The sequence below is a fragment of the Leptopilina boulardi genome, unplaced genomic scaffold (genome assembly GCF_019393585.1).
Source record: "Leptopilina boulardi isolate dan_hultmark-lab unplaced genomic scaffold, ZJU_Lbou_2.1 LbouV2_384, whole genome shotgun sequence".
Taxonomy (NCBI): domain Eukaryota; kingdom Metazoa; phylum Arthropoda; class Insecta; order Hymenoptera; family Figitidae; genus Leptopilina; species Leptopilina boulardi.
The window spans coordinates 92,476-119,754 of NW_026137956.1; the positions used below are offsets into that span (position 1 = coordinate 92,476).

Consider the following 27,279-nt stretch of genomic DNA (forward strand, 5'->3'; position numbering starts at 1 on the left):
GGAATATTCTCGCAAAACCGTTTATACGTTGAGAGACACGTACAAGGGGCTTGTAGATGGGTAAAGTGCGATAAGAGAGCGACGGTAACGATGTCGCTCGGTAATAAGGCGGGACTATATCTACGTCCTGCGGAACGAGCGACATGTCGCGTAACCGTTGCACCGTCAAAATGAACCAACGTTCTCTCTCTCTCTCTTACGCTTATCTAGCTACTGCTGGATGCTAAATGTGAAACGTACATTTTCTATTACCCCTGCTTGCATTTATATATATATATATATATATATATATATATAAATATGTGCGACAATCCGGATGAAAGAAGATAAGGCATGTTGTCATTTTACGAGAACAAAGTATTTTCAAATTTCATACGAGACTGGACGTAATTTCGACAAGGAATTAGAATTATTTTATTTTTTAACTAAACTATAATAATCTAGGTATTCATTCTTTCATTTTGTCCGCAAATGTAGAATCACCTCAAAAATACAAAATTTTGATTGCAAATAAAAAAAAAAATTTTTTGAAATTTTTGTAAAATATTTCTTAAATATTGCAGGCGAGTCTTTTTACATAATATTTCATGAATATTGCACGGTAATTTTCGACGTCGATGAAATTTACAACGTTTATGATCAAATCACGAAAAAAATGGGCTTTTTTAAAAAGGTACACGGAGAAAAAGAAAAAGTAATTTTTACTACTTTCAGAGTAAAACTGGACCAACTCGAAGTTTCTGCGCATCTCTGGCAATTTTTACTCCAAAAATAGTAAAATTTATTATTTCTGTAGTAAATTTTACTGTTTCCGTAGTAAGTTTTACTATTTCTAGAGTAAATTTTACTATTTTTGGAGTAAAAATTGCCAGAGATGCGCAGAAACTTTGAGTTGGTCCAGTTTTACTCTGAAAGTAGTAAAAGTTACTTTATAAAAGAAATCTTTTTTCTCCGTGTATATCTCGGGCAATTTTTGAGCTACAGGGTTGATTTTTTTGAAATTACTCAGAATTTTATACACTTTCTTTTCTCTCTCAACTATTTTTACACTAAAATGTAATGGGAAGCAGCAATTTGCAAAAAACTGATTTTTTGCACCTAGTTTACAAAAAAAAAAATTAGGTTCCCGAAGGAGTTCGAAGTATACAATTTAGGTACTTTATTTTGACCCCAAAATGAAGGGTTTAACCAAAAAAAAAAAGCTGAGGTCCTGAGTTAAAATATCTAAAAATGCTAACTTGACTGGACTATATAATGGCAGCTGCGACATTGTGCTCCCTGTATGCTTCTGCCACCTCACGGCTGCAGGACGTAATAAAGCTGTCATTATATTACTTTCCTACCTTTTGTTTTACAATCGCGTTTTTCTATAGATTTGCACAATCTTTCGAACTTAAGAAATTTATAATATAAGGATCCTTGGTATTTTAACCGATTTTCAAAAAAGTATTTTAAAATCAATGTTTATCATTTTCACGTTAAGTGCCGTTTTTATAAGGCGATAATTAAAAGCCAAAGAATATCAGAGACCGTTCGACACTCTTAATAATAAAAATAACAATAAAGAAAATAACTCAGCGAAACAATGATACATTTGAAATTAGATATATATATATATATATGTAAACATATATACAAATTGTTAATAATAATAAAATAAATATGAAAATTGTCAAAAATTTAATTAAATTTAATGACAAAAAATCACCATTAAAATGTAATAAAAAAATTATAAATGCCGACTCACCGATTTTTTGCAATTTTTTATCGTCTTCCGTTTTGAGGAGAATTGTCCTGTCTCAAAATTGTTGGTAGACTTTCGCCGATGTCAACACTGTCATAAAAATTCTACTCTCTAATGTTGCGTTTAAGCAGCGTATCGTTTCTAACCTGACTTAAGTCTGCGCGCAGGCGCTTCATCGTCTGCTATGTTAAAGGCGCGAAATACGTTTGAATTTGAACTTATATTCGCAACAATACTGAATACATTATTCAGTTAGTAAATAATTCTATAAACAAACAAAAAATACATATACATATAAATATTACATAAATTAATTTAAAAATATAAATAAATAATTATACATAAATAATATATAAATAAATAAATATAATATAGGTACATATAAATAACATATAAATAAATTAAATATATAAATATAAATAAATCAATGTTTTTGGAAGTTGTAAAAAATGTCACATCACAGTGCTTGTAACTTTATAATAAATAACGAATATTTTGTTACATACAAAAAAAAAAATAGATATATATTTAAAGATATATATGCATGAGAGTTGTTGTTTCTTCTTTACGGCATTGCGCTGATACGATATGCAAAAGTTTTGAAGCAAGAAACGTACACATAATGTAAGCTGACAGAAATGCGGGAAAACAATATGTAAATTGTAGGTACTTTCCAATCAAAGTCGGAATTCCCATAACGGCCTTCTAACGACGCAATCTAAATTCCAAAGACGCCTACCACATCGAACAACTTGCGTTTAAATGCAAACACACACACAGAGAGAGAAGGAAACTTCGGGTGGAAACTCGCCAGCATCAGAGACTTGTGGCAAGTATAAAGGATGAAGACAAATTGAAAATCCCGGCTACAACGCGTCATTGTGTCGAGACGCTCCCAAAGGGATCTATCCGTTAAATTTCACTTTTTTTTAGACATATAGATCGAATATAATTTATGTACACATATGTGGGAAAAAAATTTCCCCTGTCAATTTTTAAATTAAGGTACAGAGACAGTTCGCTCCAAATCCGTTGATTTCATTTATTTTATCATTAAACCTTTTTTTTCATTTGAATGACAGAAAAGTTGATTTATATTTTTTTAACACTGAAGAATTCGGTTTTTTTTTTAAATATTTAATTGAATTTTAATTTTGAGCCCATTTTCAGCGTGAGGATAAATATTATTTTCTGAAACGTTAAAGACAGTAGATATACTTTGCGTCTGCGCAGAATGTTTGTATACAACTTCTGCGCAGACGCAGAATATATCTACTGCCTTTAACCTCAAGGAAGATTAAATTTATCCACAGGGTCGTAGCTAGAAATAAATTTCGAGATGGGTTTTGTGAAGGTTCAGGCCTTAAAAATCTTAAACTTATATTAAAAGACATAACTATGATAAAATTTCTTAAGAGGGGGGGGGGTGAACCCCCAAAACTCCCTCTGTATATTATCCACTTGAGAAGAAAATTTTAACAAATTAAATTAATAAAGATGTATATTAATTGCGAATTACATTTTTATTGTTTATAAATAATCATAAAATAAATGATTATATGCGTTTGGGATTTATTCCTCTGAAGAATCACTATCATCATTCTGGTTGCCTAAGAACGCTGAAGCACGAAGTGGTCCTATTCTAAAGTCACCAAATCCCCTAAGTCGCGGTGGTCTAAACCAGTCAGCAATTCCACCTAAAGCATTGCCTAAACCATTGCCTTCCTCTCCTCTATTATTGCCAAATCCGCCACCTCCAAAACCACCTCCTCCAAAGCCGCCTCCGCCAAAACCTCCTCCACCATTAGCTCCCCAATCTCCACCCCCACCTCCGTGCCAATTTCCATCATTGCTCCAGCCACCTCCTCCACCGCCGTGCCAACTACCATTACCTCCAGTTGATCCATTTCCAGTACTCCAATTCCAACTTCCTCCTAATGTATTGTTGTTGTCAGTGCGATTAATACTACCGTCTTCATTAATTACAAAAGAAAATGATTTTGATTTACTATTATTTGGTTGTTCATCTTTAATAGCTGCACCTGTAGAAAATGAGAATTACCTTATTTCTAACCTATATAACGTTACTATAACGATTCTCCAAAAACTGTTATCACAGCAATATGAAAATAAGAAAATTTCTGATTATTTTTTTACTCTATGTTTTTGAAGTCGCTGAATTTGGATCCAAGATCTCTTTACCTTTATTGGATAATGTTTTTGATATAACCTCAAAAATTCCTGGAGATACTAATGCAACAAATAAATTTTCTTTCTGATCTTGGGGTCTGACTAGGTTAACACTACATGTTTTTGAAGTCGCTGAATCCAAATCCGAGGCTAATTTAACCTCATTAGTTCATGATACTGTCCTAACCTCAGAAAATACATTAGAAACACATTTTTTTGAGGTTATGACAGAATCACAAACTAATTTTGTTAAATGGGCCTCGAATTCGGATACAGGAACCCCAAAAACATATATAGTAAACAAAAAACTCTCAGATGAAATAGAATTTTTTTTAATTTGTAGCTAAAATGTACGGTTTTTTTTTTGAGGTTATTGCAGAATTCTAAGCTAATGATGTTAAATGGGCCTCGAATTCGGATTTAGGAACCCCAAAAACATATAGTAAACACAATTAGACTCCCAGATAAGAAAGAAAATTTTTTTTTTGGTGGATTCGTAGCTAAAATTTAGTGTTTTTTTTAAGGTTATGGCAGAATCCTGAACTAATGTGATGAAATATGGTTCGGATTTAACTTCAACGACTCCAGAAAAATATAGTTAACATGGTTAGACCCCCTTCCCCAGTTTAGAGAGAAATTTTTTTTTTTTTTTGCTGACTGCGTAGTTGAATTTAACGGTTTTTTTGAGGTTATGTCAAAATTCTGATCTAATATTTCAATGAAAAAAATTTTTAATATATTATATAAGCGCGTCATTAATATTAAAAAAAAAATAACTAGTGAAAAATAAATTATCAATTTCTTAGTGGCTGCATGGTAATTTACACACGTTACAAATTTAAGGCCGAGGGTTCAATTCCCCATGTAAACGAAATTTTTATTTCATATATTTTCGCTTAATTAAATATATTTGACTTCTTTATTGCGACTGATCGAAATAATACAAGTTATATATATATATATAATTACCACATGCGTATGCAATGATTGTCACCAACAAAATAGTACTGAGAAGTACCTGAAATAAAGTATAATCAAATTATACGAAATTTTAAAAAAGTAACAAATAATAAATAAGAAAAATTTTAATAATTAGAAATAATAATAATAATAATGAATAATAATAATAATAATAAATAAATTTAGAAAAAATAATGAATTTTCAAATATTTTTTAGTGAGAAAGTAAAAAAAAAATTTCACATACTTGCATTGTAATATTTGTATGCTTCTTCATTGAAAACATAATATTAAGAGAAGTGTAGTTTATTACAAGTCATATTATGCAATTTGTATCTTATCAACTTCTATCCACCTTTTTATATATTCGAAGCTAACTCAACTGCCATTGAATTATATTCATCACACTATTTACTCATATGGTTGTCATAAATATTGGCAAAGTGTGTAGTTTCAATATACCTATTTTTCAAAACTTGAAGACAATTCTATTCTTCATCTTCAAAGCAGCTAAGAATTATGTGTTTATAATGATCATGAAAAAAAGAGGATAAATTCCTATGTAAAATAGTTTATTATTTCACTACGTAAGATAGTAAAAATATAAAAATTAAAAAAGATAAATAATTTACCCAACACTAAGCGAATAAACAAGCTAGCAAAAATGTTTAAACTTAGAAATTGGCTATAGAATCTGAAGTATTAAACTTTACCCTAGAGACTAAAATAACCTTTTTGTCCCTAAGGAATAAAATTAAATTTTTTGGTTCTAAGGACTAAAAAACCTTTTTGTCCCTAAGGAATAAAATAGAATTTTTTTATCTAAGAGAGTAAAATGATACTTTTTCACCCTAGGGAATATAATAGCCTTTTTTGATCCTAGGGAGTAAAATGATACTTTTTGATATTATATTATAAAATAGACTTTATTTTCTAATGTTAAAAGTCACATTTTACACCCAAGGGTCAAAAATGGTCTTTATGTAACCTCGGGGCTAAAAATAAATTTTACACCCTAATGTCAAAAAGGTCTGTTTTTATTCCCTTGAGTTAAAAATGAAAGTTATACACCTCTAGAGCCGAAAAAGTTATTTTACACATTAGTGTTGAAAACGCTTATTTTACTCCCTAAGGTAAAAAAACGTCATTTTACTCCCACGGATAAAGGAAATTAATTTAACATCTACAATCAAATTTCTAAATTCTGAAATTGTTAGTATTTTTGCTTAGCAAAAATTTAAATAAAGAAGTATTTAATATTTATGGTATTAATATTATTATTCTGCTGAAGCATGCTATTTTTACTTAAAAAATGTTAATAACTATTTTTAAGTTTTTGTTTTTAATAATTTTAATTGTTTTACGTATTTTGACGAATATTTCTATCAAGATTCAAGCAAAACAAAAAATGTCATATATATATATATATATATATATATATATATATATATATATATACTACTTTTTATTAATAATTATATGAATAATATATATGGGAACGATGCGTAACGAATATTATATAATTTTAATTGTATTTGCTTTATATAAAAAAAATAAATAAAAGTTGACAAGATCAGTACACATTATGTAATGAGTAATTTATGTGACTTGTGTGTTAAATACACAATTCTGTTGGTACAATTTGCTCAGTAAAGAGACATCATACAAACTTTAGAATGAACGTAAGTGAATTTTTTTTTAATAGATTGATATATCGTTATATAAAGAACGTAGAAGAATTTTTGTCATTTTCTTTCCACTATTTGTACGTAAAATATTAATCGTCGAAAATATTTTTTAATACTCTATTTAAATTTTTAATTAAACAGAAAATTATATCTATTTCAGGTACTTCATATCACTACATTGTTAGTATTGATTATTGCATCCACAAATGGTAATTATAAATAAGTATTATTTTTATTGTTTCTATTATTTTTGTTAATGTCATATCAGTATTACTATTATTACTATTTTTATTATTATTTTTATTATTATTATTATTATTATTATTATTATTATTACTATTACTATGATTATTATTACATTCTTGGATTATAATTTCGCTAAACGAGGTTTAAAAAATGTTGATTTATTTCTATAAAAAAATTTAACAATGATTTTTTTTAATAATTATATTTTGCTTTCTTTCTTTTGAGAAATATAATTTGACGTTCTTTTGATGGTTAATGTTATTTAGAATATATAAACTATTATTAACAATAAATATTCAAAATAATTATTAGAAATTTTATTATTCATAGATATTATTAATCTTGTATTAATATTTTATAAAAAGTATTTTTTCATATTGTTACAAATTCTTTTATAATTAACTATCGAAAGAATTTTTAATTACTTTCCTATTTATTTAATATTTACATTTCCTACTTCATGTTTATGATTTATTTGAGATTATTAAAAAAAAATATATTATACATGGACACTTAAAAATAAGAATAAAAAACCTTACACGCAATGGGTATCGAACTTTAGACATTGAGGATACAATAATTGAAAACACATACCTCAGAGCCACTTAAATAGTATAGTTTTTTGACCTATACTGAATAAAAGTATAATTGATTCAAAAAAATCATTTACTTATCCGTATTTGACTAATTTTTTTAATTAAAGAAAACTCACTTCAAACTAGTAAAATTTTCTTGGATCCAGAAAAAAATTGAATTAAGTACGGATAAATAAATGGGTTTTCTTAATTCAATACTATTTCTTTTCCAGTGTGTAATATTGTTATTTAACTTAAAATTTTGAAATTAGGTTAATTTTTCAACCTATGATCTTGATATTTCAAGTTTCATTATTTTTCATTTTGAGGTTATATTTTACGATTTTAACCTCAAATTTAGCGAATACTAGATCTATATGACCCTGTGTATTTTAAAGATGATAAAATTTACATTACCTTATGTTACGTTACATTCAGATATTTAAAGCCCCACACGGAAAAAAAAGGAATTGCTTACAGCTAATTTATGTTTGCTATCGGATCTATCACAATTAGTAACCACAGCTAAATTTTTTGCTATGATAACGAAAAAGTTTGCCGTAATAAACATTATCAGTTAAAATTTTTAAAAATTTACTCTCACAGCAAACTTTTTTGACCCCACAGCAAATTTTTTTCGCTGTCTCTATATTAGCTAACGTAATTTAATGTAACAGCAAATAGTTCAATGCCACAGCAAACTTTTTCTTTGCGTGTATGTTAATAATACATAGGGAATTAATGAATAATAATAATAATAATAATTTTATATTATATTTATATAAATGAAGAATTTTTAATTTGTCACAGGTGCCGCTATTAGAGAAGAGAAACCAAGTAGTAAAAATAATGATGAAAATGGTAAATCATATACGTTTTCGTACGTAATCAATGGCGATGGTAGTATTAATTACCATGAAAATAATAATACACCAGGAGATAGTTGGAGTTGGAGTTGGAGTAATGAAGATGGGTCGAATGCAGGAGGTGGTGGTGGGATTGGAGGAGGAGGTGGAGGTGGTTGGAATGTAGGAGGAGGTGGTGGCGGTTGGAATGGAGGAGGAGGTGGTAGCGGTGGGGGTTTCGCTGATTTGATTGGCGGTCTTTTTCAGGATGGGAGATTCTTTGACAATAAAAATATTAAGTCCAAATAATTTACAGTACTATTTGAACAAATCGCACAATGACAAATATAACTTATATAAAGTATTTTGCTATGAAGAAAATATAAATTACGAACAATTAATATTATTATAATTATTACTATATTATAGATTCTTTATCATTCTTGCCAAATCAAATAATTATTATAATTATAAAATAAAGGATGAAAATAATCTTGTTATTATTAATATTATTAGTTTCGTCAGTCTTGTAAAATAGTAAATACTTAATTATACAATTAATAAATAAATAAATAAAGATAGTAAATAGCTACTGTACTATAAAGAATAGTAAGTATTGTTATTATTAGTATTTATTGTAAAGAAAATTACAAAATATTGTTGATTATTATAATTAATAATTGATACAAAACAATTTCTAAATATACACGGAGAGAAATCTGCTGCGATTTTTGCTTGGATGAGTAAATTACTTTAATTACATGGCACGACACTTGCATTTTTAGCATAAATTCAAGTATTTATTGTAAAAATAGTATCTAAGCAAAAAACACAAGTCACGGGTGTTAATTTTGCATGAATTTCACATAAAAACTGCAAAGGGGACATGCCATAAAAGTATTAGATCCTCTCTTATAAAATTTGCAAGAATGCCATCTGATTTTCAGGTGGAATTTATACAACACAATCTTACCTCCGTATACACACAGCATTTCACACACACAATCCTTGTATGCTGGTGATTCCGAGGAACGGAACGCACAATGCGCACGCTCGTCTTTTACTATGCGTTTTTAACCGCGAAATTTAAAATAATTTTATTTAAAATTTTTTTTTCTTATTGCAACACGTATAAACACTAATTCTTAAAGTTATACATAATACTGTTATTTTATAAACTTTAGATGACGAAAATAAACGAGCACATTTTTTTATCACTTGAAAGTTGAATATAAGGAACGCGAACTCCGTAGCGCGCATAGATTGTGCGCCGTTCCTCGGAATCAACGCAGCATATAATATTTGTGTGTGTGTGTGAAATGCTGTGTGTATACGGAGGTAAGATTGTGTTGTATAAATTCCACCTGAAAATCAGATGGCATTCTTGCAAATTTTATAAGAGAGGATCTAATACTTTTATGGCATGTCCACTTTGCAGTTTTTATGTGAAATTCATGCAAAATTAACACCCGTGACTTGTGTTTTTTGTTTGATACACTCCATTACATTAAATACATGAATTCATATTTAAATTATTCCAGTCTTAAGCTAAAATTGTATCGAAAAATGACTTATGAAATTAATAAAGACTGCACAAGCAAAAATCGCAGCAGATTTCTCTCCGTGTAACAAATTACAAAAAAAAATATAATATTAATATTATTTTTATCCATTTTGGTATTAAAATAAGCAAAATTGGAATAAAATAAGAAGCGTTGCAGGTTATTTTAATTCCTTTTAATTTTCTGAAATTGTTATTTATACAAAACGAATTGTAATTGATAAAAAACAATTTGTAGATATCACAAATTGGATTGTGATCTATACAAAATGGATTGTAATTGATACAAAAAATTTGTAGATATCACAAATCGGATTGTGATTTATACAAAATGAATTGTAATTGATACAAAAAAATTTGTAGATATCACAAATCGGATTGCGATCTATACAAAATGAATTGTAATTGATACAAAACAATTTGTAGATATCACAAATTGGATTGTGATGTATACAAAATGGATTGTAATTGACACAAAAAAATTTCTAGATATCACAAATTGGATTGTGATCTATACAAAATGGATTGTATTTGATCCAAAACAATTTGTAGATATCACAAATCGGATTGTTATCTATACAAAATGGATTGTAATTAATACAAAACAATTTGTAGATATCACAAATCGGATTGTGATCTACACAAAATGGATTGTAATGGATACAAAACAATTTGTAAATATCACAAATTACAAAAAATATAATATTAATATTATTTTACTCCATTTTGGTATTAAAATAAGCAAAATTAGATTAAAAAAAGAAGCTTTGCAGTCTATTTTAATGACTTTTCATTTTCGGAAATTGAAGTTTATACAAAACACTTTGTAAATATTACAAATCGGATTGTGATCTATGCAAAATGGATTGTAATTGATAGAAAACAATTTGTAAACATCACAAATTACAAAAAATGTAATATTAATATCATTTTAATCTGTTTTCGTATTAAAATAAGCAAAATTGGATTAAAATAAGAAGCGTTGCAGCTTATTTTAGTGCCTTTTAATTTTCTGAAATTGTGATTTACACAAAACAGATTGTAATTAATACAAAACAATTTGTAGATATCACAAATTGGATTGTGTTCTATACAAAATGGATTGTAATTGATACAAAACAATTTGTAGATATCACAAATTACGAAAAATATAATATTGATATTATTTTAATCCATTTTGGTATTAAAATAAGCAGAATTGGATTGAAAAAAAGCGTTGCAGCTTATTTTAATGCCTTTTAATTTTCTGAAATTGTTATTTATACAAAACGAATTGTAATTGATACAAAACAATTTGTAAATATTACAAATCGGATTGTGATCTATGCAAAATGGATTGTAACTGATACGAAACAATTTGTAAATATCACAAAATATTTTTTGTAGCAATCAAAAATCTGTGTTAAATTTAAGTTAAAATAGCTCATGAGTCCCACTTGGAAAGATTCTCCGGAAAGTGCCCCCTGGCGGTTCTATCAGAAAAAAAGTAATCGGAATCCTGCGGAATCCCATCTGAAATTCTTTGGAACTCCGATGGAATGGCGTCGGAATTACGTTGGAAGTTCCGGCGGAATTCTGATAGAACCTCCAGGGGGCACTTTCCGGGGAATCTTTCCAAGTGGGTAATAATGTTTCTCTGTAAAAAAAGTTATTTTTTTCTTTTTTTTTTTTTTTGAAATGTTTAGGTTAAGAGGAGCATGCAAATTGCCTTTTAAGATGAAGCGAGGACAAACGACGAAAAATTTAACAGTAATCTCGCAACCGTGCTGGACCAGACAATTCCCCCGTTGCTTCTTCGGTAGACGTTGCTCGTTTTATGTACGCCGCGCCGCTTTGAGTCGTGTAAGAGAAACCTACCCTCACAGAAAAACCACCTACAATCCTCCCTCTTTACTCATTTTTTTCCCTCCCTCTCTCCTATCCTCTCTTTCGCTCTCCTTCTCCCTCATCTTTCCACTCAACCCTTTCCATCCCTCTAAATCCTCATCCTTTCATCTTGTATACCTCGCAACTTTCTTCTCTTCTTCTACCTCTTTCGCACACACTACTGGACCAAACCAAAGTACAATCACGCACGAAAATTTTCATTTTAAAATTTTTCAAGAAACGTTGAGAGAAATTTTTCTTCCATTTCATTCGTGAATCTGGCTATATATATATTATGGAAAACATTATTCATGTATACTCATACATCTACAAAGCTTACGCGGATTGGTGTACATAGAAAAAGACATACATATATATATATAGACAAGAAAGAGGAAAAGGATGAGAAATAGAAAAAAAGAATAAAAAGTATGTTTCGTATATATATGAGTTATACACATTCAGTGAAATTCCTAAAGAATCAGAGACTCTCTCTCTCTTTTTTTTTCTTTTTTTCTTTCTATCTCTCTGTTGCTGTAAAGTAAAATTCCAACAGGAATACAAGCAGTGAGTACGAGAGGATGTATATATGTATACGTATGTCTGGGTGCCCAGAAAATTCAACGTGATCCCTGAGTTTAAAGTGAAAAAGAAACAGCTGGGGACTTGGCAAAAAAAAAAAACAGAAGAAAGAAAAAAAAATTTCGCTCGCCTTACTCTCGCCAATAAAAAAAAAAAAAAAAAAAAAGATGGTGAAATATGTCTTTGTGCATTTTTCTTTGAGTATGCGCTCCATTTTCCACGGAATCTTTGATGGAAAAATTATATTATCGGCCAATTCGTATATCTTATAAGCACAAAATAGAAAAATATATATCAAGTGACGTATTTGAGAAAAACTTTTTGAATAACGTCAACCGGGATCTATTATGGTACAAAAATCACAATTTTTTTTCTATATTTAAAGAAAATTTTAAACTTTATAAAAAAAATTTTTAAATTATTTAATCGTGTTGTGAACTTGTCAAAATAAATAGATGTTACTTTTTAAGCTTACGTTGTACCACTATTTTAATTATAATTATAATAATAACAATAACAACAATAATAACAGTAACAAACAGTAATAATAATAACAATAATAATAATAATAATAATAATAATAATAATAATAATAATAATAATAATAATAATAACATCAATAATAATAACAATATTAACCCTTTCGCAGTGTAGTAGAAAAATCGTTTGTGGGCCCAAAATGGTCCAAAAAAATATCATATCATCGTATTAAAAGTTTTTGGGGTCGCTGAATCCAAATTTAAGGTAAGATTTAAAAAATTCAAAATGGCGGACCCAAGATAGCGGAAAAAATTTAAAGTTGATTCGATTCGTTCAAAACTTAGTACTCGGGGGTTTTTGGGGTCGCTGAATCCAAATTTGAGGTCATATTTAAAAAATTAAAAATGTCGGAGCCAATATGACGGATGAAATTTAAAATTGATTTGATTAGTTCAAAACTCGGTACTTGGGGGGTATTTTGGATTTGGATTCAGTGACCCCGAAAACCTTCGAGTACCAAATTTTGAACGAATCAAATGAATTTTAAAATTTTCTACCTTATTGGGTCGCCATATTGGGTCCGCCATTTAAAATTTTTTAAATCTGACCTCAAATTCGGATTCACTGACCCCAAAAACCTTAGTATATCCATTGACACTCAAATCGAATTATTATGTTTAGTATTTTTTTTCTAATGTGGATATATATGTCCAAAATCACAAAGGTGGCACGACTTTTTTTGGACATATATATATGGGCCATCGACTGTCAAGGGGTTAACAGTAATAGCAATAACAATAAAGATAATAATTTTTAAAATAAAAAGAACAATAATAATTATAATATAATATAAAATATCCTTATGTAACAAATTAGATACGAGATTTTGATGTAGGTACGCAAAAATATATATTATGTAAACTGGTATAGTGATACTTTAAATGTTAAAATTCCATAGAAGTAGGTACTTCACTTTACACAAAAAAGCAAACTCAGAAAGGGGATATACTCTCTTTGTTATGATTCTCTAGAAAGTTATATAATGTATACACATATATGTGAAAACTAACCTCATTTCCCTGTGAAAATAATTCACACACTGCAAACATGAAATTGGATTTTTTCCTTTAAAATAATCAACTTTTTAAGAATACTTGGAATATTTTAACAAAACACATTTTTACAAACAATTAATATTCTTCTCTTTATAATTCATAATTTAGAAGACCATTTCCTGATTTTTACGCCTTCATTAGATACAAAATATTAAATAATTTTAGACTATATCCAAAATATTCCATTACACAGAAAAAACCTGAATTCAAATTGAGTATAGATTCTATACTCAATTTGATTCGCAACAAAAATGAAACTGGTTGTTTCATTTCGAGTTCTAAGGTAAAAGTATCAAAATGAAACAGGCAAGTTTCATTTTGAGAAAAAGAAAAATGGAAAAATATTGTGAAATAACGAATAATTTTGCACAAAAACATGAAATATAATAATTACAAAGAAGTAAATAACACGCTAGACTTAATATATTTGATTAAAAATTGCTTGTAATCGCATAATAAAATAATAAAGGAAATATGTTTTTAGGTTAGAAAAATGAAAACATGTGTTTTGACAACAGGAACGGTACTGCCAACTTAAATAATAGCGGTAAATTTAAAAACTTATGAAATTAATTATTATCTACGTAAATAATAATAAATAATTTTTATTTAAAAACTTCTAAATATTCGTACTGGTCAAAATAATCTTTCTGGTGTTGTTGAAATATTAGAAACAATAATTGAAATACAAAATTACTCTGCTTATGATGCCAACTTAGAAATCTGAAATTCCAGCCAATATCATTTTGAATAACATGAAGTTTGTCCCATATTCATTTCGATACCCAAAAGAAAATGAGTTGCAACAAAAATGAGTCCAAGTTTTTTCTGTGATACTTATTAAAATAGATAAATTTGAAAATATCCCGAAATGTTCGCGATATCTAGAGTTACTCAATTGAGTTCCGTAATTTTTCTTGAATTTTTTTCTTTCCGTGTAAATTCAATATATAAATATACAATAGACCTTTTAACTGACTTCGTATTTAACAATATTTCAGAATATTATTTCAAGCTATAAAAATATCGCAAAAAATACAATTTCACATTTAATCTCTTTTATACATTTTATATATATATGTATATATATATATATATATATATATATATATATATATATATATATTTGCATACTTTTAAAAAACAGTTTTCATATATAATAAGCCGAGATGTGTCATCAGTTTTTTTTCCACATTTATATATATCTATATCGATAATCAATTGTAAAAATACGAATAAGCATCCTTTTCACTACAAATATACATATTTCCAAAATCGATTTACAATTGGTTCAAGAAGCTACATATGCGATGGTTGTGAGGAGCGGGATGAAGAGATTTAGGGTAAAAATGTGGAAAAAGCATCGAGAAATTGAAACAATAGAAGAAAAAAAAGAAAGAGTAGAGTGTGGGGGAAAAAATATAATAGAAAGAGAAGGAGAAATGAAAAGCATATCGCAAAAGTTGGACTGAATGCGTGCAAGCATCATCATTTGCGGGGAGGAGGGAACATTGGGCTTATTCGGCCCACCTCCCCGCAAATAACACAGAAAAGGTTTTTTTTTGTTTTTTTTTTTTTTGAGCAACGGTTGGTGAGGAAAATGTTTTGAGCGTCAGCAAACCTTGATTCTCCTGCAGCTTCATTTTTATGCACGTTTAGAAATTATTCTGACTCTCTCCCACTTTTTTCTCCTCTATTCTTTTCTTCCATCTCCTTCTTTCTTTTTATTTTTTCGTAATTTTTTTCCTCCGTTGCTCTTTATTCTTCTCTGCATTTTTTTTTTAAAACTTTCTCGCTCTCTTTTCCCCTTCTATTCTTTTCCATCTCTCTTTGTCTTTCTTCTCTTTATCTCTAATCCTCTTCTTCGCATTTTGACTTTGGTTTTTTATTCTGCCCCGAACTATTCGAACCTCTTTTTTTTAACGATTTCTCTCTTTCCCTATCTCTGTCTTTCTATTTTTTTTTTTCTATAGATGATCCTCTTGTCTCACCCCTGTCCTCCAGACAAATAAAGGCTATATATTGTATAGTTGGTCCGAAACATTTTATTTTCAACGTTTTCGTTTTTCATCTGAGCGCGGATCGTTGAAACGATATATATATATATATATATATATATCAACTGCTGGAAACCGAGAAGGGCTTACAATAACCGTTGGGCAAATCCGGAATAATAAAAGCACTGCCCTCTTCAACATCCGGAAAGATGGAACTACTTCGCATTTGTTATTCTCGATTACTGAGAAAAACGGGCTTGTGAAGAGGGATAAGTTGAGATGAAAAGGGTATTTGTTTTTTCAAACGACTTTTTCCTTGAAACGAAGAGAAAAAAAAAGAAGAGAAAAGAAAATTTTTCCCATGAAACACAAAGCTAAGATATTTTATAATATTATAAATATTGAGGAAAAATTTCTGAAGTGATCCAATTTAAGAAAGACAAATTTCTGAGATCGGACTGCATTTTCCATAATATTTAGTACCTATAAATTATTATTAATTTTTATACCAAAAACTATTTCAATTCAATTTTAATTCAATTAAAAATTGAATTTCAATAAAAGTGAAAATGAAAGTGAAAGTCATTATGAAAGTCAATATCGATGTCGAAGTCAAAATGAAATTACACAATTGCACCTAAGGATTATTAAATTTTGATGAGAGGAATTGGTAACAATTTTCACCCGTTACAGAAAAGCGACTAATTAGGTTTTTACTTTAGAAATAATTATAACATTATTTATTATATTATAATAATTTTATATTTTAACTTTTTTATAAATTATAAATAAATTTTTCCGATTATGAAAAGAAAAAATATTTTATTAGAAAAAAAAAAAAAAATTTATTGAATAGAAAAATAATTAATTTTTAAAGTTTTATAAAGTACAATTACTTGCGCTACTATAACTATATTATAGTATGTAGAGCCGAGTAATTATGAAACAAACTTTGATCATTAATAACTTTCCAAAAAAGGTTTTTTTTTTCTTTCCTTCTAATTTCACTTCCAGGTTTATCGAAAGATGTTCTCAACTATATTTCTTTTTGTATGACGTGAAAAATATTTTAAAATTTCTAAAAAAAAAATCTGATATTAAATTCGTAATTAGTGACCTTAAAAATCCCTAAGTAACGAGATTTAAGAGAAATGAAACTTTTTGAAAAAAAAATACTCCGCTGTATTGGATCCACTATTTTTAATTTCGAAAATCTAAAATTGAATTCGTAATCAACGACCATTTTGAAAATCTTACTCCAGCGGTGCGTACACGTAACTCTCACTTTCACTTTCGCTTTCACTTTTGGGTATTTTTTTTATTTTATAATTCTCACTCTCATTCTCGCTTTCACTTTCACTTTCGGAATTTTTTTTTACATTTTTATCACTTTCATTTTTTTTTACTTTCTCACTGTGTGTGTAAAAAAAATTTAGTGAAAAATGAAAAATAGAGTGTAAGTGTAAAAAAATATAATGACAGTGTAAGTGAGAGTGAAAATGAAAAAATATTTTAATGTAAGTTAAAGAGGGTAAAACTATAAACAAATTTTTAGGAAAAGTGAAAGTTCGAGTATAAATGTAAAATCCTTTAGTGAGAGTATGAATGAAAAAAATTTCAGTGAAAATAAGAGTGAGAAAGTGAGAAAAAAACTTTTTCAAAAGAGTAAGTTAGAATACTGAGTGTGAAAAGTAAAAAAAAAAAAAAAAATCCAAAAGTTATAGTGAGAGTGAGAAAGAGAAAATAAACAAAAATTTCCGAAAGTGAAAGTGATAATGAGAAAGTAAAAAATGTTTTTCGAAAGTGAAAGTAAAAGAATGAGATTCGGAATAAGAAAATAAAAACATTTTTCAAAAGTGAGAATAAAACTGAGAAGGAGTAAATTAAAAAACAATTTTCCGAAAGTGAAAGTGAGAGTGAAAGTAATAATGAGATTTAGAAATAGAAAGTGAAATTTTTTTTTTTTGAAAGTGAAAGTAAAAATGTGATTGGGAATAAGAATGTGAAAAAAAATTTCTCAAAGTGAAAGTGAAAGTGAGAGTCAGTGTGAGAGTTATGTGAACGCACCCCAGATTCGTAATTAGCGATTTTCTAATAAAAATTTTATTACAACAAACTCGTAATTTTAATTTTAATTGAAGGAATAAATTAATAAATAATTATAATATATCCCGAAAAGCAAATTAACTGATGTTATCATTATTATTATTATTATTAAGGTGAATTTGATTTAAATTTATATATACAACCTTTTTGAGAGAGCTACCAACCTCTTTAGAAATATAACATTAATAATTAGCTAAAAAGTTTTAAATTACATTACACGCAGTGGTTTTCACCGCCATGTATATATATATAAAGCTCAATAACAGTACTTTACAATTTTGCATCTCTGAAAACAGAGCAAAGACTAATTTCATTACACAACCGGACTTCCACATGAACAATGGCGCGCGAGGCGTGATTTTATTTATGTGTACACTTGCCTAAAGCGAGAGAGATTCAAATTCGAATCGGATATTCGGCACGTACCCTTTAATAATGTCCAGTTAAATCGAAATACATCGATGTTAAATCTCTTCGTGTATATTTGTATAAATAAATATTACTAGATAGAGAGAGAGAGAGAGAGAGAGAGAGGGAGAGACAACTTAATAGCAGTAACCGTCGATTAAAATTTATTGACGTTCACTTACACTAAAGTTATTTTTTTACACTATCACTTTCACTTTCATTTACACTTATGATGGATTTCACATCAAAAGTCCAGGCAAAAAATAATTTTTATCCAATCTATCCCCAATTTTTTTTTTTGAGTTGTCCTATATGTTGGTAATTTATCAGCCAAGTACTTTTGAATTTTATAAAAAATTAGCAGTAGGGGAGGGGGTAAAAGTTTTGAGTTTTTCGCTGACACGCCATACTTTGTTTATTTATTATACTTAAACGAAAAAATAAAAAATAAATAAGATTTTTTCATTAACTTTCGATTGGCGTAGTCCATTTTGAAAAAAAAATTTTTTTTGACCAAAATTTTTGAAAATTAAAAATAAATTTTGATTTTTTTCATCTTCGGGTACGTTTTTTTTTTTTATTTTATTTTTATTGGAAAGCTGAGATTTTTTCCCACAAAATACTTAATTTTCAAAAAAACGTTTTTTTTCGCAATTTACAATAAAATTAATTTTGATATATACTTTTACTCTCATTTTCACTGATACTTAAACTAACCCTTTCGTGCACAAAAAGAAAAAATTGAGGAAAAATCATAATTGATTTTTTGTTTCTATACTTTTAATGCGACAATTTTAAATAGGGAATCACATAATCGTCATGATGATTACGAATGATTACGAATCTGAAGTCAGATTTCAAAAATTCAAAATGGCGGATCCAATATGGCGGACGAGTTATTAAAAAAAGTGCCTAGATTTGCTTAAAATTTACTACTTGGGGATTTTTGAAGTTGCTGATCACGAATCCTGTGTCTGTTTTTGAAAATTTTAAATGGCGTTTAAATATGGTGGACGAATTTTTAAAAAGTGATTGGATTTGATTAAAAATGGCTACTTGGGGGTTTTTAGGATCACTCATTACAAAAATTTTTTAAAAATTATTTGTAATTTTGCTTGAAATTTGTAACTTGTGGATTTTTAGGGTCACTGATTACGATTATCGCGTTACGTTTTTTTAAATATATTTTTTTGTTAAAAAAATAATTTTAGTGTTTCTTTAATATCAATAAAAATATCAATTTTCCGATTTTTTTTAATAAACTGAAAAAAAAAATATTTTGTTTGTCAATACATTGAAAATATACACCTATTTTTCTTGGCTCTTGTCAAAAACTATATAGTAAAAAAAAAAACGACGAAAAAAACTTCGTTTTCCTTTTGAATTCTAAAACCCAAACCCCTGGTCTTTTTTTTCTACCTATTGCACCGTGTTAACTTCTTGACGACGACGTCGACGACCCCTCTTCTTTTTTCCGCATAAGCGAGCTTCTCTGGTAACTTGGCGTTTCCACTCTCTCGACTTGCCAAGAGGAAGGATATCGTGCACTGATGAAAAAGAATCGTCTTATTCTTTCCTTTTAATTTCTTCTATTCTCTCTTTCTCTATCTATCTCACTCTCTCTCACTCTCTTTATTTATTTCTTTCTTTTTTCCCCTCATTACTATCATAATTATCGTTAGGGACGTGAAAATCTTTTAATGGAGGAATAAAATGATTTTTTTTTTTGAAAATCTCGAATAGTTACAATAAAATTAAATTCTCACCTGTTGACTCAATTTATCAAATTTAAGAAGACATATATAGGTATATATAATGGAAAATATAGTCAAATTTTTAAATATTTAGAATTATAATTAGATTTGTAGATGGAAGAAGTTCTCTTTTTAGTTTACTTTTATTATTCATGAAAATTTTTTCATTTTTTGTAAAAAATTTTTTTTTTTTTCTTTACATGACTTTTTCAATGTAATTTCATACTTAATATTTACCATAAGTTTTTATATGAGTAAAATTAACTAAATATATAAAAATATGAATAATTGAGTATTTATAAAATAGATTATTTTTTAATATTTTTTGTATTAAGTTTTTATTACTTACCGCGATGATAAAAATTATTCTGATTTTTTTTATTCCAAAGTTAATTTATAATTGGTCACTCACCTGAAACAAATAAAAAAAAATTTCATTTTAATATATATTAATAAAAACTTTAAAAAATTTGGTCACATTTTTTACATAAAATATAAGAGTACTAACAATAATATTAATAATATTCTTTAATTTGATGTTAATAATTAATAATAATAGTAATAATAATTTTTAAATAGGGTTAGCCGGGGTAAATCCGAACGCTAATTATTTCAGCTTAATTAAAATTTAAAAAAATAAGTTAGACATGAGAATTTTTACCTCAGATCCTCTTCAAGAGATTCTAAGTATTATCCCATTTTTCGTTTGTTAATTAGCAACAGCATAAACAAAGATAACGAGTATTGCAAAAAAGTTTGAAAATCAAAGATGACACTCTTTCAGTATTTTGTCTCGTATTTGAAGAAAAAGAAGCTAAAAATTCATTTTATTATTTATAATTGTTTGTTATGAATACTAGAACAGAAACTATTTTTCATTTTTGCCTTTTGTAAAATTTTATTAATAATATCAGACCGTTCGTATTTACCCCGAAAAATTGGAAAACCGGGGTAAATCCGAACGGTATTTTCAATAATTTTTTCTTATATCAAAAATTGTTTTTATTTGATTACACTATTATTTTAACATTATAAAAGTACATAGAAAAAAGTTTTTCTTTCTATATGTATCCTCGTTAGTAACTAATAAGCAGGAACTTAATCTCTGTTCTCTCGAAGGAGTGTTCCATTTTTTTTGCCAAATGGTTTGTTGAAAAAAGTTTTTCAGGATCTTAATAAAATTTGGTATTCTAGAGTTTTTGGGGTCGCTGATTACCAATTTGAAGTCAGTTTTTCAAAATTCAAAATGGCGGATCCAATATGGCGGATGAGAATTACAAAATTCATTGGATTCGCTCGAAAATTGTTACACGGGGGGTTTCAGGGTCGCTGATTACGAATTTGGAGTTAGCAAATTTGATCATTTTTAAAAATAATTTTTAGGAAAGTCCGCCATTTTGAATTTAAAAAATTTGACTTTTATTTTTGTATTTACATTCAATCACTCCAAAATACTTTCTGTACCAAGTTTTGCAAAAATCCGTTATGATTTGGTAAAGTTATTGAAGGTTTTAATTGTGTAATGCATTTTAATTTTTAACCTGTTTGATTTTTGTATTTATATATGATGCATTATTACATAATAGGTTTATTATCGTATTTTTTTTGAGTTTTTATATAAGTTTAACAATTGCAATACTTCAAATTTATTTTCCCTAAGATTTTTCTGAAATACAGTGGCGTTCGTATTTACCCCGGTATTTTAGGAAAGTTGCAAAGTATCGAGGTAAATACGAACGCTAAGTTTCCTGCGATTGTAATTTATCAAAAATTTTTGCTACCCCATAAAATTGTTCTATGGAAGTAAAGTAACAACTTCATGCACCAGAATACCGGAAGTATTGTCTTTTAAAAGAAAAAAACTTATGTCATTGTTGAAACTTACTAAAAGCGTTCGTAAATAATTAATCAATTAATAATTATTATTAAATGATAAATAAATTACAAAACCGAAGAAAAATAAAAGAAGTATATTATTGTAATAAAAATATGATATATTGTTAAATCCGAAACAATAATCAAAGTAGAATATCGCATTGAATGATTCTCTTGAGAATAAGAAAAGCAGCTTTCGTTATATGAATAAAACATATTGTATATATACGTGAGAACATAAATTTTAAAATTCCGCTGTACGATTAATAAGAAATTTGTAAGGGAGTGATATTTGTAATTCAAATAAAACAAAAAATATACTTATACCCATAACAAATTCGTTTTGTTATAATTATTAAAAATAAATAATTGTATTTAGAAATTTTGAAAATTTAAGTTTTGCAAAATTTTTATAAAGACATAAGAAAATAAAATCGGGTCCAAAGTTTAACAAAATTTATTTTGTTTATAATAAAATTGTTATTTTTTATATAAAAATATTTAGAAAATCATAGGTAAAATTCTTCTAGAATCGACTATATATGTATTTATCTTGTTACTGACGTTGAATAGACGTCAATAATGACTTCTCATTTCTTGCTTGGCAAAAACCAAAATCAAAAACCTAATTTTTTTTTTTGACAAAAAATTATTTTCAATTCTCAAAAACCGGAAATACTTTCTGAATTAGAATTCAAGTACAAAATTCTAAAGTCAGAAAAATTTGCCAAGTCGCGCACTCGGAAGCAAAAAAAAAAAAAAAAAAGATGCAAAAGCCAGAGAAAATTTTTATCCCTCAGCAATTAGCACACGAAATGATCCTGCTTGGAAAATATATATCAAAATATACTGCGCGAGAGTGATAAATATCATTCGCACGTAATTTTCTTTTTTCTCTCTCTCTCTCTCTCTCTCTGAAGTGTATACATCTACATTTCTCGAGAAAGGGGTGAGGTGATTTTTTTTTTTTTTTTATTAAAGGTCGTTAATTTCTGGGAATGTTTAATGGAGAGTGTATGTATTTTTTAGCAAGAGGCCATTTGCACGAGAGATTGCAACTACTTGTTTGTGTACCTCTATATACCCCGCGTGATCCAAACGGTCTCGTTAGGAAGAGGCTCAGATACTTTTAACGAGCAGCGAAACTCGGTCGTGAGGATGAGTATAGGTGGAGTGTACAGTATAAAACAGGATAGGATAGGAATAGGATAGGAAGGGTAATCCAAAATATATTACCGAGGCTTTGTACCTTTGTACTTTACCAAGCCCCGGGCAGAGCTCGCTCGAACCACGCCTCGAAGTTATTACCACGCTGGGTCGAAAACCGCAAGCCGCGTACGCATAGATAACAGAACTGGCTACCGAACGAATGAATTCGAACGCGCAGAATTTTAAATGCATCCCCCAGATGCATTACCGATATCTATGTGCCTCTATATATATATATATATATCTATATACGAAATCATATGACTTTCAGCGAAAAAAAGAAAAATGTGCATCTTTTTTTTCGTATCTCTTTTTCACGATGATATTTCATATTTTTTTCCGTATACCAATTTGCTATTGTTCTTGAAATTTTTAACCTCTTTGTATAGAGATATAAAAGCTTTCTTTCTTGTATACGCTTCTTATAATTATTCTCTTTTATTTGTTAATATTACTGATGATAACAATAACTCAGTCTAATTTTTCTTTTGATTTATTTTTATTGTATTCAAATTTTGTTTTTCTAGTTAGTAAGTTTGAGTGCTTTGTACCTTGTACAAAAAAAAAAAATTAGTGGAATGAAAAACTGGAGTGGTTAGGCACCCCACGCGAAATTCAAGGTACGCTCCTGGCCCGACTGAGGTAAGGTTGGGTCTGGAATCCTAACCATAATTCAGTTTATCTATCTGACTGTTGATTCTGGTACTTGTGCGCCGGTGGGATTGAATTAGTTTTAATCGATGTGGTGTTAAACATCGTCTGGGGTGCCAAATTACCCCAGTTTTCCATTAGAGGGTAAAAAAATCATATTTCCATTCTAGGGTTAAAATTATAAGAAACTGAAATTATTATTAATACAATTGGCGTATTTAACCCTAGGCAGTACAATTGGGAAACAAAAGTCCCCTAGAGAAAAAATTGCAACTACGGACCTAACACTGTAACTGCTATGGCAGAACCCTAACCTTAATTCAGTTTAGTTATCGAACTATCAATTTTAACTCTAACGGTGATTTTTTACTTTTACAACTGGTGGTAATTAATTAAAAATAGTTTGAGTGTAGCACACCGGTAAAATGCAATGAAAAATAGAAGGCAATGAGTTAGTTATTAAGCACTGGAAAAAAAAAGTTGCTCGTTTGACTTTAGTAGTTTTGCATTGCAAAGTTGCGCGCGCACCGACGGGATATTTAACTTTTATATATTATCATAGTGTATAAAATACATTGAAATAAATAGAAAAAAATTTAATGTCAATGAAAAAAAAAATTATTTACTGATATAATGTATATATATCTAAGTATATTATTAGTCAAGGTAAACGACTAATACTTACTTTAATTAATTTTTACATATAGCATTGTTTAAACAACCCATAATTAACAAATACATAGTACCGCTAATTTTACATGTTTCAGATTTAGGTTTGCTTTAAGTTTTTTTTAAAGATAATGTATTTTTATAATATTTAACAAAATCAATAATTAATTAAATAATTTTTATATTTTTAATAACAATTTTATATAAACAAAATATTTTTTGTTAATTTTACCCAGTCTCTTTACAGCTCTTTTCTTTATTTTTTAATCATCTTTAAAATAAGACCAAGAACGTCAAAATCGGTTGAAATTTGTAGGCCTCGACTATAAATCTCAGTGGAATCGCCCATATATATATCTTATAATTCTATTCTTAAAATATTTAATAAATTAAATAATTATTTGACTTTTTTTATAATTTATTTATGATTAAATTGTTTATTTAAAAGAAAAAATTTAATGAAAAGCACAGCAAAATATTTAAACATCTGTTGGCAATCTATTATTGAAAAATTCAAGAAAAATGCTTTTTAATTCGCTGCATAACGTACAATATATATGATACAATAATAAAAATTAGTAATATGAAATAATTTATTAGTTTTATTATTTATTTTAAGTACCAAAAGTACTTTAAAAATAATTGATTTTGTTTAAAGAATTTTATAAAAGCTTTCAAAAATTTATATATATATATATATATATATATATATATATATATATATATCATAATTAATATGATTTTTATTGGATCGAAATTTAATTGAAATTTTTTAAATATAATTCAGATAGGGGAGACCGAGGAGGAAAGTAACAGAGGAGGAAAGTAACAAAGCTTATAACTTTTAAACAAATTATCGGATAGACATGGTTCAAACATATTTTTAGTCGGCACTGTTCCCCCTTCCTCCTCCATAGTGTGTCCGAGCCTGACAGGAAAGGTTAGGTCTGATTCCGGTGTGACGTGCAGAAAAAACGTCAAAAGTAAGTTTTCGTTCAAATTTTCAAAGTCTCGTATTTCTTTAATTTTATTGTTTTTCAAAATGTGCCTTTCGTTATTTTGTAGCCTTATTATCTGTCTTTAAGTTGTGCTTAAACAAACAATTTAACATTTGTGTAGTTTTAACTTTTTTGTTGACATACAAGAAAAAAGCGACCGAGGAGGAAAGTAACACGCTACTTTTCTCCTGTTGTCGATATTGTCCATGTTTTAACTAATGATTGAAGCAAATCGTATTTAATTTTACGAATAACAGAGATTTATTTAAGAAAAACCTGTGATCTAGGTAAGCATAAAATATCTTTAAGAAAAAAAATGAGCTAAATTCATAAAATGTTCGAAATATGTGCTAAATATGTCCCAAATATGTGCCAAATAAGTATAAAGTGTACTTAAACTTTCATGTGTTCCTAATAAAAATATTTCTAATTAATAATAGTCATTAGACTAAAGAATTTTACATAATTTTATACTGTTACTTTCCTCCTAGGAGCTTGTTACTTTCCTCCTCGGGGGTGAGGAGGAAAGTAACAGATGAAGAGCTTGCGTAAAAGTTATACTGTGAACTGTCAATTTATTATAAATGTTTAATTCAAATTTTATTTAAAAGGTGAATGTCCAAGCTTTCATTTAATATATTGGACAAATTTATCCGACAAATATTTTTAATGTTAGCATAAAAAAACTGATTTTTGTTACTTTCCTCCTCGGTCTCCCCTACAAAAAATAAATAAAAGAAATGTCAGGGAAAAAGCACAAAATATTTAAAATTAATACAAATTTGATAATATTTACATGAACATTAAAAATTGACAGAAAATCAAATAAAGAAATATAGGAAGCTTGTAAAAGTGACGCTATATATACCTAACCTATATTCGCTACCAACGAAAATTTGACATCACATTAAAAGTAATAATTTTGCTCATCAATAATAAAATCACTTGTTATCCTCACAATTTACAGAATGTCTTTTTTACTGTCACTGGTTATTTTAAACTTTCGTAAACACAAATTGTTAATGCTTTGAAATAAAACCGGCCGGCAATCTAAATCTTGTATGTTAATTTACAATGCTTCGGAATGATTCGTGTCGACACGAAATGTACCGAACGTGCAGTGTACTGCTGAAGTCAGCGAGTTACTATTAAAATGTTTACTTCACTTGACTTCAGTAGTTTCGCATAATTATTATTATTATTATTATTATTATTATTATTATTATTATTATTACTCTATTCATTTCTAAGTTATATAAAGAAATAGCTCAAAAAAATTGGATTTAACATTTTGAACAGTCGAGTTGCTTTGGCAAACATAAAAGTCATCATTTCTCTCTATATATACATATTCTCGAATAAACGAAAAAATTGCGAGCGACTGAATTTTCAATTGGTCTGCATCAGACTTTCGTAAACAGACACTCTCAGAAAATGATCAAACATTCAATTGATATTTATTTATACCGAATAAACAAACTGTTGTGATTCTCCACTCTTTGCTTCTATATATGTATGTGTGTATACGGGAAAAGAACAATATTTACCTGAGCATATATTGTGAATACATACATGTGAAAATTTTTTTTGTAATTTTTTGTCCTGTCGTGAATTTCATATTTGAAAACAAATTATTTTAATGGAATCTCTATTTACTGTTCCATCTTTTGTTTCTCATAGATGTGAATGCAAATAATCTAGAGACAATAAATTCAATTTCAATATTATTTTCATACTAGATGCTACTGAATAAATTTTTTA

General features: G+C 28.0%; 3 protein-coding genes and 1 long non-coding RNA gene across 6 annotated transcripts in view; 1 reads left to right on the forward strand and 3 right to left on the reverse strand.

Moving 5' to 3' along the window:
* LOC127288394 (cell adhesion molecule Dscam2-like) overlaps window positions 1-27,279 on the reverse strand; it is a 238,209-nt gene that overhangs the window by 70,856 nt on the left and 140,074 nt on the right. The window lies entirely within an intron of this gene.
* LOC127288380 (uncharacterized) overlaps window positions 1-27,279 on the reverse strand; it is a 108,223-nt gene that overhangs the window by 43,769 nt on the left and 37,175 nt on the right. The window contains exons 1-3 of one of the 3 annotated variants that reach the window (XR_007844029.1): window positions 26,477-26,586; window positions 20,466-20,528; window positions 1,748-2,009 (exon numbers count right to left, since the gene is read on the reverse strand). This is a non-coding gene — a long non-coding RNA (uncharacterized LOC127288380). Of the gene's footprint in view, window positions 1-1,747; window positions 2,010-20,465; window positions 20,529-26,391; window positions 26,587-27,279 lie in introns of those variants that run through there. The other 2 variants (XR_007844028.1, XR_007844030.1) reach the window with 2 other exon arrangements.
* On the reverse strand, window positions 3,228-5,296 carry LOC127288364 (heterogeneous nuclear ribonucleoprotein A3 homolog 1-like). The gene is made up of 3 exons (XM_051315768.1): window positions 5,141-5,296; window positions 4,904-4,952; window positions 3,228-3,786 (listed from the first exon to the last, which is right to left on the reverse strand). Exons 1-3 carry the CDS (start codon window positions 5,177-5,179, stop codon window positions 3,317-3,319), a joined length of 558 nt encoding a protein of 185 aa, XP_051171725.1. The 5' UTR covers window positions 5,180-5,296; the 3' UTR covers window positions 3,228-3,316.
* LOC127288378 (uncharacterized) lies at window positions 6,487-8,842 on the forward strand. Its single transcript, XM_051315788.1, has 3 exons — window positions 6,487-6,575; window positions 6,742-6,790; window positions 8,213-8,842. The coding sequence occupies exons 1-3, from the start codon at window positions 6,570-6,572 to the stop codon at window positions 8,554-8,556; spliced, it is 399 nt and encodes a 132-aa protein (XP_051171745.1). The 5' UTR covers window positions 6,487-6,569; the 3' UTR covers window positions 8,557-8,842.

Excerpts from the sequence above, each read along its gene's own strand:
- LOC127288364 (XM_051315768.1), bottom strand. The coding sequence starts at position 5,179 with ATGTTTTCAATGAAGAAGCATACAAATATTACAATGCAA. Across the intron at positions 4,953-5,140 it reads ATACAAATATTACAATGCAA|GTACTTCTCAGTACTATTTT; the intron begins GTATGTGAAATT and ends ACTTTATTTCAG. Across the intron at positions 3,787-4,903 it reads AATCATTGCATACGCATGTG|GTGCAGCTATTAAAGATGAA; the intron begins GTAATTATATAT and ends CATTTTCTACAG.
- LOC127288378 (XM_051315788.1), top strand. Across the intron at positions 6,791-8,212 it reads GATTATTGCATCCACAAATG|GTGCCGCTATTAGAGAAGAG; the intron begins GTAATTATAAAT and ends AATTTGTCACAG.